Source organism: Corapipo altera, unplaced genomic scaffold (genome assembly GCF_003945725.1).
Source record: "Corapipo altera isolate COAL_440 unplaced genomic scaffold, ASM394572v1 75, whole genome shotgun sequence".
Lineage (NCBI taxonomy): Eukaryota > Metazoa > Chordata > Aves > Passeriformes > Pipridae > Corapipo > Corapipo altera.
The window spans coordinates 12,525,552-12,538,482 of record NW_020884887.1 but is presented as its reverse complement, the minus strand read 5'-3'; the positions used below and the strand labels follow the sequence as shown (position 1 = coordinate 12,538,482).

Sequence of the window (12,931 nt, the reverse complement as noted above, 5' to 3'; positions counted from 1 at the left end):
GTTTGCAGAGACATGAGACAGTGGATGGTGTTAAACTTCACAGACCTCTCTCTGCATTTGGCCAAGAACGAGGATGGTTTGAAAGCTTCTCTGTCCTCAGCTTCTGGGAGAGTCGTGTTGGAACTTTACAGAGTTATTAAATGCTGCCAAGAAATCTGCCTTGATCTGTAGCCTCACTAAGTAACCTGCACCTTTGTGTCTGCACAGCTGAGGCCACCCAGGGTTCAACCCTGGAACTAGAAATATGAGCTGGAGCAGGGAAGTGGTGGGACAAGACTGCTCTGCCACCTTCAGTGAAAACAGTTTTGAAGCTGTCTAATTGCATGGGACAGGGCATAGTGAGGGAGGATCAGCTTTCCTCCCCAAACAAACCTGACAGCTCAGATTAATCTCACACACCATCAGCAATTCAGTTTCCTTGGAGACCTTGGCAAGCTCTGCCAGCAGAAGGAGGCAGACCTGATCAATACATTATTTTAATATCAAAATAAATAGATCCTGGGCAGAGAAAAGATACCTTTATCCTTTTAGAATGAATTCTTTTTTGGGAACAGGAAAAAAACCCCATAGGCTGTCAGAGAAGGGAAGAAAGGCCAGTACCCCAAAAAAAGTATTACATTTGCTGCACAACTCACCTTTAAGTGGTCAGTGCCAAGTTTCTGCATCTCAGCATGAGAAATCCAGGGCTCAAAAGTGGCTGCTGAAGATTCCTACAAAACCAAGGAGTGGGGAGGAAGATTTCAGCTTTAATTATGAACTTCCTGCTATCTCCCCTCCTCCTTTGAAATTCAAGGCACTTCATTTTATTTTTACATAGTTTAGTGTCTGAGATTCCTTTTTATGTTAGTAGAAAAATAATGATGAAAAGCAAAATAATTCTCTTATGAAAATTCATGAGAACAGGCAGAGTTTAGAAGCTGTGTTATTTATTCCAGAGAGCACAATGACTTTTAAGAACACTGGGATTTTATGTTTTTATGGATTTTTTGGTTTGGCTCTTTTCCTTTGTGCACCTTGCCTGTTTACACCCAGCTGTGCAGCTGTTGAGCATATGTATTAGGTCTGAAAGTTAAAAATCATCTAGAAATTAAATTAAAAAATAAATTGCCTCTAAGCACCATAATCTGTTAGCTAAGACTGTGAGGGGAACTTTCAAACTCTATTTTCATATATTGAAGTGCTCAAAGGCAGAAATCCATGTGCTTCTCTAATAGCCTTAATAAACAATCTTAGCATTTTCAGTCCAGGAATAAGTAAAGCCAGGAACTAACATCTCCGAAAGATAATTGTACTGAGAGACCCTGATATTGTGCAGAAGGAGTTGTCTTGGCAGTTTAAGAGTATTTATAATGACATTTATATCTGTTTAGACACAGACCTTGTTGTTTTTTGAGTAGCCTTGCTCAAGTAGTTGCAGTCAGGGGTTCTCTGACTCGGTGTTGCTGGATCTCAGAAATCATCTCAGTCAGTCTAACACACTGCACTTTTGGCCTTCTAAGTCCTCAGAATCTCTGTCAGCTTTTCCAAGTCCTCTGTTCCTTTAAAGCACACAAGAAAATAAAAAATAAAAGAGTCTTTTACCTTGCAGAACCAATAACCCTGAGCATCCTGAGCCCCAAGACTCTTTATTCTCTTTCAAGAGCTGGTTTCTGGCTGGGCCCAGTGGGATCCATGCAAGAATCTTCAAGGCATTTTCCCTGCAGGATGGGTCAGGGTTTTTCTTGCAGAACATGCTGCTATACCAAAACTTTCAGCCTTCCCTATATCTAGCTGAGAAATTGCTTCTGGTGTGTCGTATCCCCCATGCTTATTTTATATTGCCTTCTTACTGTTGGTAACAAATAAAGGCTTGACTCTTCCTCTTTCCTTGGAAGTACCTGGTTTTCATTTCACTGGAATGACACCTGAGACACTTTCACCTCAACAGTTGAGATTTTTCCTTTAACTCTTCCCTAAATTTGTCATCTCCAACTCTTATCTTCTGAGTATAAACCTGCTTTCTGGGAACGCTCCTGTGGCTGCTGGTGCTCTCCACAATGGACAGATTTAATTCCCAATATAATCTCATTGGTGTCATTGTTTGAAAGAACAGCAAGCGGAGTATTCAAGTAAGAAAGTCTTGAAGGAGCCTCGTTCTGCCAGAAGGGTCCCCAGTCACTGTCAAGCCCCATTAAGAACCTTTGCAAATATCCCAAGGTACAGTGAGGACTGGCCCTTTTATTTTTTTATGGCTCTTTTAAGCCAGATCTGTTGGGGAACAGATATGAAGGCAGCAAGAGGAAGTAATCAATAACCTCAGTACAATCAGATAGTTGAAATTATTTCTTTGAATGTTGAAATCAAAGGAAGTGGCAGTGTGTAAGTGCAGCAGGATGATGCTGCAATGCAAGGCAGCTCTGCATGTTATTATTCTTTGTATGTGAAGATGTAAAATCCAGGTAGAGAAATTGCTGTAATCATATGTCTGTTCTCATTTTACAGTGTTTGTATTAAATAAGGAGTCTATATCTGATTCAGTAGCATAGTACCTTTTTTTTTCAAGGTAACAAGTGTAGACTGTTTTCCTCACGTAGCTTGACTGCCAGAGGCTCAAGGTATATCCAACTCTTGTGAAAAATATGAAAGGTTGTAGAAACAAGGCCAAGCTCTTAATTCTAATAAACAGAATAACAAAATGATATGAAGAAAGAAGAGAGTATTGCCATTTCTACTGACATGTTTCAGCTTTGTCATTCTTTTCCTTAAGAACAAGAAAAACAACTTATGCAAAGGGAAGATAGAAACAGGCAGGTACTGCTGGGTTTTATCTTCAGTGTGATAAGCCTCCTCCAGAGAGACAAGAACAACCTGTGCATAAGGCATGGAGAAGGTACAGGCAGTACATTTTAAACTCTTCCCACAGTGAATTGTTCCAGCTTCAGGAAGTTTGCTCTGTCAGAGATCCTTCCAGCTTCTCAGGAAGCACAAATACTCTGGTGCACTGAAGTTTTCAATTTTATTTAATAAGGCTTGAAATACTCGTACGTGATTCAGGAATTTTGGGTTGATGTAAGGTCTAGAAAGAAAGAAAGATGGATGAAGTTAATCCTGATCCTGAGGAATGTCTCCGTGTGGGCTGTAATTGAAAACTAATGTACACAACAGACACCTGAAGACAAGTTTACCTGAAGAGCCCTTGCAGTAGGTGGGCCCACCCATGGGTGCCTAACTCAAACCTGGCTCCCAGGGAACTGCCAGCCCTGGGGATGGTGAGATGGCTTTTGCTTCATGGCAGTGATCTCTGGAAGAGACCTCTGGGAAGAGATGGTCTTTCATGCAACCAGCCCAGCGAGGACCAGAGCTCTGAGGGCTTTCAGGCTTCTGTGTTGAAAGTAGAGGAAATAGGATCAAGAGTTTCTGTCTCTGTAGCACTTTATGTGTCAAGGAATGTGCCAAGCCTTGGGTCCTCAAGACCACTCGCAGCCTGAGAGAAACTGGCACACCACCATTCGCAATGTAAAAGTTTAGCAACACCAGTTTATCTCCATAAAATAATTTGGTTTCATCAGGTCAATCTTTTGTTTCAAAGGCCTGTTTTATCAAAAAATTCCTGACCAGCTCAACACTGTTCAGACAGGACCTGAAGAAAGTAACTGTAAGATTTTAGGCACAGAAAAACCAACAGGGGAGCACTGGAAGTAATTTGCAACATGAATTGAACAGAATTCTGGGTTTGTGTAACATCACTGAACCAGTGAGTTAAAGAACAAGAAGAGACAGTACCAATCTCACTCTTTGTTTGCCTGATACCTTCTGTCAGTAGAAATGGTGTAAATTATTTCCTGGGGTTTTGAGAAACTTTCTGCTGTTATTTGCACCAGACCTTTGAAAACTCACCTAACAAAACCTCCTTTGGGTTTTCTTGTCCAATAAAATTACTGAATAAGTTCTAAAGCCTAAAGAGGAATTTCTACTTACTGTCTCCTTCCTCCCAAAACTTTGGCAGGACTTTCAAAGCAACAGCCTGCCAACTTGTATTCAAAGAAACCTGATTTGTGATTGCACTAAACCCATCAAGGCTTAATCTGACAATTTATTGTATGTGCATTTGGGAATAATTGGTCTTGAAGCAGAGTAACATACTCTTAAAGCTGTAAATTTTCTTTGGAATGAATGAGTCCTAGTGTATTTTGTGTCTTTACTAAAGTTCATTTACAGCTTCAATTGAATTTGCACTAGGATGGTCAAATATAACCACATAAAAGCACAGACTTCATCTTGCTTGTAAAAGCTGTTGATATTTTGGTTGTTTCTGGCTGGCAGGGTTAAGGCAAATATTAATTGGGAGAAAAAATTTGATGTAATTTGCCTTTTTAAATTATAATTTCTCAATTGTTTTTCTGAGCTTTAGTCATTATCTTATCAGAAATATAATGCAGCTTATTGAAATGTAATAAGGTTTATTAAAATATAATGTGCCCCTGTTTTCTGATAGGTCGTGTTCTCAAAAATAAACACTGATACTCTCCAGGTTTCACCTAAAAAGAGGAGTTATTCCCTTTCAAAAATCCCACTTTAAAATATTATAAAATGTCAGTTTTTCCCAGAGTATTGTAAGACAAATAAAAATGAAATTATTCGTAATTCTAGGACATGTGTAAAATTTAAAATTAAATGTAAATTAATCAAATTGTAAATGTCAAGAAACAAACATCGTTTTTTGGTGCAAAAAACTTTATTTTGGTCTCTGGCTTTGCCAGAGGTTATTTCCACATCTGCTCTTCTGTGCTGTCCCTGAGATAATTGTTATAAGAACTAATACAGAGATTCCCTGAACAGCTCAGCTCATGCCATCCAGTCAAAGGATTGGTCAAGAATTAAGGTTTTGGGGTTGGTTTGGGGTTTGTGGGGATTTTTTTTAAAATATGACTCAATGAGGGATGTTTTGTTTGAGGCATCGGGTTGATAAACTTTTGCTGCCTCAAAGGCCCGGTTCAAACTCCCCAGCAGGTTGTCTCAGTGCCCAGAACTGATGCTCCCAGCCTGGCTGGGTGATTCCCATGCCTGGGACTCACAGCTGTACCCACTTGGGGCTGATTTTTTGGCTGCCCAGGGCACACCTGGAAGCCGTAAAATCCTGGGTGGAGCCAAGTTTTCTGGAGCTTCTGAGCCCCTTTTTGCATAAAGCCCTGTGCTTGGCAGCCCTGGGTTGTGGTGTGGGTGTCTGTGGAACTCTGGTCAGAAATTCTATGTACAATCCTGGCCTCTGGCTGGCAGCATCTGGGAACCCTGGAGCATCATCCCTGCTCCTGTGCCAGCCAAACAGATGTCATCTCCCTGTATCCTCACAGTATGTGGTAAGTGATGTGTCTGTGTAGTGAGTAATGAGGCTGAGTCACTGCACATTCTCCCTGTGTGAAGTGTGTTTTAAATCACTAAAACTTCTTTATGTGTTCAAAGGTTAAGAGGCTCAGTTCTGCAAGACTTAAAAACTCCTTAAAACTTCTGCCTTTTGGTGCATCAGTTCACCAGCCTGAAAAGCAAAAGCAGGCAGGGTTTGCCTACAAGTCTTAATACTTGACCAAAACATTTGTTTCTGGAATATTGAAAATAGTAATGGATCCTTTCAACTCTGGGAACTGAAGCAGGATTAAAGTTGGTTGTCAGGGGGGAAAAAAAAAAAAAGAAAGAAAAAAGAACAGAGAGAAAGGGATAATTTGCTTTGGCCTGGCTTGCTCCTGACATATTTATTCTAAACCAACATGATTAGCATAGCAGAGCGTGTTCCCAGAGTATGTGAATGTGCACTTCCACTGAGAAGGGATTTGCTGGTTGGCTGCTTATGGCAGCCAATGCTCTTGTCTAGGTTTTAATTTGTTTGTTTGGATGTTTGATGTGTTGTTAGGAGTTATAGGATTGAAAAGCTTCCAGAAGTCTTATCCAGCCTCTCAAAATACCACTCCAGAGAAATACATGTTTGTTTTCCAAAAATAGATGTTCTTTTTACAAAATAGGTGCTTTCCTGGAGTTTTGGGTGGGGTGTGGAATCTGGGTATCCAGTTAAAACCTTCAGCTGTTGCTCACTTGGCCAAGCTGACAGAAATTACTTTTGACTTGCTTCAAATAGAGTGACACTTTGCACTATTGTTTCTGACAAAAATGTGTCTTGTAAAGAATATATTAATTTTTGAAAGCCAGACTGTTTCTTGCAACCAAAATGGCTGCTGTGCTACCAATTCCATGCACCTGTAGGAGCGAGGATGCTACAGGTTTCTTGCAGCATTCCCTCCTTCATTACACACATTATATGAAGTACTACTGAAATTGTTAAGGTGTTGCTTTAAATTAATGAAATGCCTTGATGTCTATTCCACCCTGGATTCTTCTTGTTATTAAATCTCACTTTCTTTGAGAGAATAAGTTTCCTCTTACTATCAAAAGAAGATGAAGGTTTGTTGGGGGCGGTAGGAAGAGAATAATGTTTCCTTCATTGTCTGCAGGCAAAACTGCAAATATGTTCAGGTGAAACTGTTCTAGTCCCCGGCTAAGGGGGCACATCTGGTTTGTTTGTTATCTTGGAGGCAGCTGCAGTGAGAACTGAACCTGGGCCTGAGGCTGTGCATGTTCTTTAGACTCAGTAAAGTGATAGAAAGGGCTCAATGAGCTGCTGGAATGGCTTGAAACAAACACATTTAATTACCTTTTTTTTTTTTAGTGTTGATGGGAGAGTGAAAAACATCATAAGCTCCAGAAGAATTTTCCAATAGGAACTGGCTTTGCAATGTGAATGTTGAATTAAGAGCAAGGATGTGTAAGGCCATGCAGCTCTGTCCTCAGTGGACTTTTCTTTTGACTTTATGATGTAAAATGCCTGATGTAGTTTGGTCCACAGATGCTGTGCAGGGTATTTTGTACTTGCCACTCAGATCCTGTGATTTGTGAGGCATCAGTGTAGCTCAGAACTGCAGTATACATCTAATTTGGCTGAGGTGCTTGTTAGCTCAGTCACTCATCCCCATCCTGCACGATTCACGGCTGATGGCTTTGATGACACTAAATCACACACCTCAGGTCTAGCATTTCTTCACTGATCTTTCTCTAGCGAATCCTAAGGTGTTCTTAACAATTTTACATATACACAAGGATCTGTCTTTTGAGATTATGGAAATTAAAGTCAGGGGAAAGGGGAAAAGTCTGCTTTGTCCTGTGACCCCTCCTTCTGCAGTGTCCAGAGGACCAGCACAGCTCCCTTCACCTTTGTCTCTAGACTCTGCTCATCACTGTCTACAGCAGGACATTCAAACACATTTTTGACTCTGAGTTTGTGCACTTGCAGAAATGCAGGGCTATAAGTAAAGTCAATGAGGAAATTTTCATGTCAGGCTGAAAAAAAACCCAAAAGACATACCAGTAGTTGAAAGAGCTCGAGAAAATAAGACAGTCATTACATTTTGATACCCAAGCATTGTTGGGGACTGTGGAGAAGTCAGTTATTGTGGATAACTGAAATTTTGTACAGCCTCAGAGATCATATCCACAGCTGGATTTGGGGGTTCAGAGCCAAGCAACCCCCCACCCACAGCATTTAACATCTGCTATGATGGTACCTCTGCGAGGCAGAATGTGTCTGACAGAGGGAGTGCTGCTCTCTACATTAAGACTTCTTCAAAATAACAAGAGAATTTAGTCTTAAATACTTGGCTTCTATTTTCATAGTTTTATTATATCATGATTGGATTCCTTCTGTGGGCACAATCTTCTTAATAGTAGTATTCAGCTCTGACAAAGGTTGGACTTGAAGAAAACTAGAACTGAGATGAAAGAATAGAACTTTTATTATTTAGCAGCTGAACGTGTCGTTACATCAGAGCTGGTATTGTGTAGCAAATTGCAAGCTGTAGCGAAATTGCTTTAAAAAAATATCTGTATATATTTTTCTAAAACTGTGATAAAGTCATTCAGCAGCACATTGAAATGTGTTTCTAGCTGAACTGTTATATCTTTTTTTTTTTCCTGTGGTACCAGAACAGATGGCAGTTATTTTTCTTACCAGTCTCCAGCAAAGCTGCTGCAATGCCTTGCTTTGCCTTCCCTTGTAAATGCTTTCAAGTGAAAGACAAGCACACATGACCAAAATGATTCTGCATTGTAGCACTGGCTTGTGGTTTCTAAAGCAAACTTTTAACCTAACTTGCAGCACTAGGCTGGTGATAATCACTTCATGGGCATTCTTAATGCAATAAGTGAGTATTCCATAACTTGAGGACAACTGCAGTCACTCCCATAGGATGAACATTGGTGGGTTTGGAGATGCTCTGTCCCTTTGTAGCATTCCTGGAGGGACCGTGGTTGAGCCTGGAATCTTGGCTGATCGTTCAGCAGCTGGTGTGTGGAGGGGAGTCCTGCACATACAGTGACAAAGGGGTTGGGTGATTTTATACATTTTTATAAGCATAATATATATTACAATGTTTTTCAAAGGATTTTGTTTTAAAATTGTTGCTGTCTTCCCAGTAATTTGGCAACTCTGAGGAGCCTGGTGAAAACGCCCCTAAATACAGCCTGATGTAACATGATTTGCCTGTGTGACAAGAAACACTGTGTAGTTCAGCAAAATGCTGTATTCTGGAGTGAAATCATTTGTAGTTATAAATCAAAATGAAGCTGCCAAGTACTGTAAATCTAGGGCTGCCTACCAATTTATGGCTTCTTAGATTGCCTGCTGTAATGTGCCATATTATAGAAGCATTGTTAGGAGCTGTATTTAATTTACTTGCTTTAAATTGTGGTTTAGTGGACTTGGCAGTGCTGGGTTAATGGTTGGCCTCGATGATCTTAAAGGTCTTTTCCAATCAAAATGATTCTAAATTAGTACTGTATTGCAAATTCAGCTTTGCCTTATTGAGAGAAACTCTAATTCTTCTGTTTCGGACAAATGTGTTCAAGAAGTGTGGTGTGTCTTCTTTTACAGCCTTCGACAAAAGAAAGGCAACTTGGCCCAGAAGCACTGGACTGGACCAGCCAACATAGTAAAATGCAAACCCTGTCCCATGACACATTCCAGCCCTGTCTGTGGTTCTGATGGACACACCTACACTACCAAGGTGAGTTCTGAGATCCCTGTCAGTTGTGCTCATCCAGGCTGTGGTAGGAAGATGAAACATCTTTCCTTGACAGGCAGTGTTAAATTACAGTCGTCTTTAGTTTAGGAAAGGGTTTTTTTGTGTGTGTAAAAAGTGCTGATAAATGTAGATTTTTTCCATATTTGACAAACAGCAAATCAGAGTGACAAATCAGGCTCCCATGACTTTCATGATTCATGTTTCTCTAAACAGCTCATTCTCCTGATGAAGTAGAACTCTTAATGTTGATGATGCAGCAGAGAAAAAAAAAAATCATTTGATCAGATGGGCTTGTTCAGACAAGAGGATTTTGGGATAGTTCTTGTTCTTAAGATTTGGTCTCCAAGTGGTAAAATAACTTAGCAGTATCATTCTTCAGCGATAGGTTTATTTTTTAAATTATTTTTTTTCCAGACTGCATGGTTAACAATTCATTTAGCCCATGGTTTTAATAGGCTTGTGTGCCAGATGCAGCATATATGGTACCATAAAAAAATTCCCATAACCCAGTGGGGATAAATTGGCTCATTGTTATACTGAAAAATATGATCACCTTAGGGCTTGAGTCAATAAAAGAAACTGGCTTCACAGCCATTCAGCATTCCAGATCTCCCATTAGCAAATAAAGCCTTCCTTGTCTCAGGTACATCTTCCACAAACAGCACTTCAGGCACTGGAAGGTGTGTTTAGGGAATACTCTTAAGGTTCTCTTATCTTTGTGCATGCAAGGGAAGGTTTGACAGTCAGTAACACTATCCTTCAAAATCCAAAAAACAGCCTTCACCCAAAAAAAAAAAAAAATCCAGGCAAATAAACCAATTGGGGGGAAAAATTCCCTGCTGTGATGTAACAGGGATGACACAACTCCATTATCTTCCCAGCTGGGCAGCTTGAATCCTTCACCATTAAAGGCCACAAATATTAAAATACTACCATGTTTCAACCTTTTAAGCCTCTCTCCTGTTCTGGCTGAAGGATTTGCATGGCCAAAGGAACAAATCAGAAAACTGTCATCTGTGCACCCACAAACTGCACAAAAATGGCTGCACATTGCCTGTTAAACAAGTTACTCTTTAATACTCTCTAGGAGTTTGTATTGCAGTAATTTAACATCTGTTTTTAGGATTAAAATTGGGCTCATTTTGAAAACAGCTTTATCTGTCTCAGCTCTTGAGAGTATGTAAGATATTCTGTAGTTAATAGATTTCATTGCATATTCTGTCACCCTATTAACTCATTTCTGTGCATTTTACCTGCATCTCAGTTAGCTCTGAGTGGCTTTTTTGGCTTCCTCTTGTTTCTCACCATGAAATCCAAATGGTTTTCATCAGAAGTTCTGCCAACGTAACAAATTTGCCAAACTATTGTGACTGTAAGCCTGACAGCTCTCATGAAGACATGAAACAATTCCCATTGCTGACATGCTTGACTGTCAAAGATACACCCCCAGCAGCTGAGCTGTTTGGTTTTTCTTTTTTTTTTTTTTTAATGAGATTTTAAAATATTTATTCTGAAACAAATTTGTCTCATCTTATTTTATTGTATGTTTAACTATCAGTTGTTCTTGTCCTAGCAAAATTCAGGCTTTGGTTTTTGGCTTTTTTCAGAAGACAAATTTTGGTAAATGAGATGCAAATACTTTAGGCAGAGCATTAAAATGAAATAGTAAATGTTAGTGTTCTAACAGTTGTTTTATGGTCAGGAGTGATCATGGGTTTCTGGTATCTTTTAAAAACAGAATATACTGCTTCCCTCAAACTCAGTGTTAGTTTTCAGCAGATAATGCAATCTCTCTTTCTTTAAGTGACTAAAATCAAACTTTTCTTTGGTAATTTTCTTTCTCATGCCAGTGCTGTTGTCAGGTATTATTCCTGGCCCTGTAGTGCTGACTGAAAATGCAGAAAGGTGGACACAGGAGTGTGGGCACTGCTTTATATCTGTACATGTTGGCACCTGGCTCTGCATCCACTGCTCTGTGAACGTGGAATGATATCCTGGGCACACGAACAGAGCCTTGCTAAGGTTGTAAACAAAAAATGGAGAGCAGCCACTGTGTTTTAGGGGGAAAAAAAGCCTTCAGAAATTGTGTATTGGCCTCCTGGTCACGTCACAGCACACACAGACACGGCAGGGGCTGAGCCCTCCTGCCTCAGTGTGGGTTTGGCCTCTGCCACAGGCACAGCAGGGGCTTGGGTGGGACATGAAGCTTGGGCTGGTGGTTCCTGGCCTGGCAGAGCAGCATCAAAGTGCTTCACTAATGACCTGGGGCTGCCATTCAACATCAGCAGTGATGTTTGGACCAGGGATTGCTCTTTCTGTGCTTTGAACTGTTACCTGAGGGGGGGAAAAAATGGATGAAAAGGAAAGAATACAAGGGAAGCGTGACTGGCTGATCAAGGGCAGGTGAAACTTGGGTGTCAATAAATGTGCAGTAATTCACATTAAGGAAATGCACACATCCCAAATATACACATCACAGGCTCTCATTTAGACACTTGATCCCAGAATAATTCTGGCTGTTTTTCTGAAGACATTGTAGATGTCTTCAGAACTAGAAGTCATCCTAGAGGCAGGAATTTCTTGATAAAATTGGGGAAAGTTATCCAAACCAGAGCACTCAATAATACAAAGGTCCTAGGGGAAAAAGAAATAATGAACATAGTGGTGTAGTTTACCTTTTAAGCTTCCTGGTTGATGTAGATAAAGGCTCAGGATATTTAACTCAGTCTCACCAAAGACACTGAAACCTTCAGCCCCTTGACTAATTTGTTGAGGGCTAGTCAAAGCAATCTCCCTCATCTTCTGTTGGAAAATATTCAATGGTGTTGATTTCCAACACATACCTAAATGGGGAAATGTTGAACACTATGAGAAATCCATGCCCAGATCCTGGGCTACAATGGATTCAAGTGTCACCTAAATATCCCAATAGGAGACACAAGGTGCTTTCATGGCTCTTGAGTTGATTTAACTCCCTGTGTGGGAGTTGGACTGATTGAAAAAAATCTCACTACTCTTTAGGCATTTAACCTTTCTGGTTCTCTCTCTGAAATCTTCAAAACTTGCCTTCACTGTTGATCTGGATTATTTCATTTGCAACACACAAGTGCTGAAGTGGGAAGGGATGAAGGTGTGTGGCTGTTGTGTGTGTGGGGGGGGTTTCTTGTTCTTGTCTTGTTTTCCAGAGACAAACTTATTCTTCCAAGCAATGGGATTCTCTAGTTACACAATAATTCAGTGTTTGTGCGTGCCAAAATTCAAACACAGACCTGGCCTACTCAGTCCTTGTACCCTGTTTCCAGCAATTGAAATATGAGCTGTTTTTTGGACTTCATGATTTTGTTGTACTTCTAAAAACTTTATAAACTCTCTATCATCCTTTCCTGTGAATTCTGAACTCTGTGGGCTTTAGGTTTATCAAAAATTTCATTGAGTCTCTAATTACTGCTTGAAATGCAGGTGTTTTAAAATGCAGACTGTCTCTCCCATAATAACTTTGTACAAAGGAATTGCTATTTCCTGGGTATAACAGCTCTGTTTAATACTGTGACAATACAAAGCACTTCCATAGGTTATTACAGTCAGAGTTTTCAAAGCTCTTTAAAGTACTAATGAATTAAGCTTATGAGGTACGTAAGCCCTGTAAAGAGCTTGATGTAATTAGTTAATGTTTTTGTGAGCAACACATTAAGAAGAATAACTTCGTAGCTGTCAGTTTTACGGAATGTTTAATTAAGCTTGTTAATAAAGCAATTACCTGAACATGACGAGGACTGCACTTAACTAGTCAGAAAATGAAAATTAAGATGATTTTAAATTACAAAACATAC

At 40.0% G+C, this 12,931-nt stretch overlaps 1 protein-coding gene across 2 annotated transcripts in view; it reads left to right on the top strand.

Moving 5' to 3' along the window:
• SPOCK1 (SPARC (osteonectin), cwcv and kazal like domains proteoglycan 1) overlaps positions 1–12,931 on the top strand; it is a 264,847-nt gene that overhangs the window by 169,595 nt on the left and 82,321 nt on the right. For both annotated transcript variants that reach the window (XM_027643334.1, XM_027643333.1), the window contains one exon: positions 8,951–9,083. In XM_027643334.1, the coding sequence (XP_027499135.1) occupies positions 8,951–9,083 (133 nt within the window). The remainder of the gene's footprint in view (positions 1–8,950; positions 9,084–12,931) is intronic.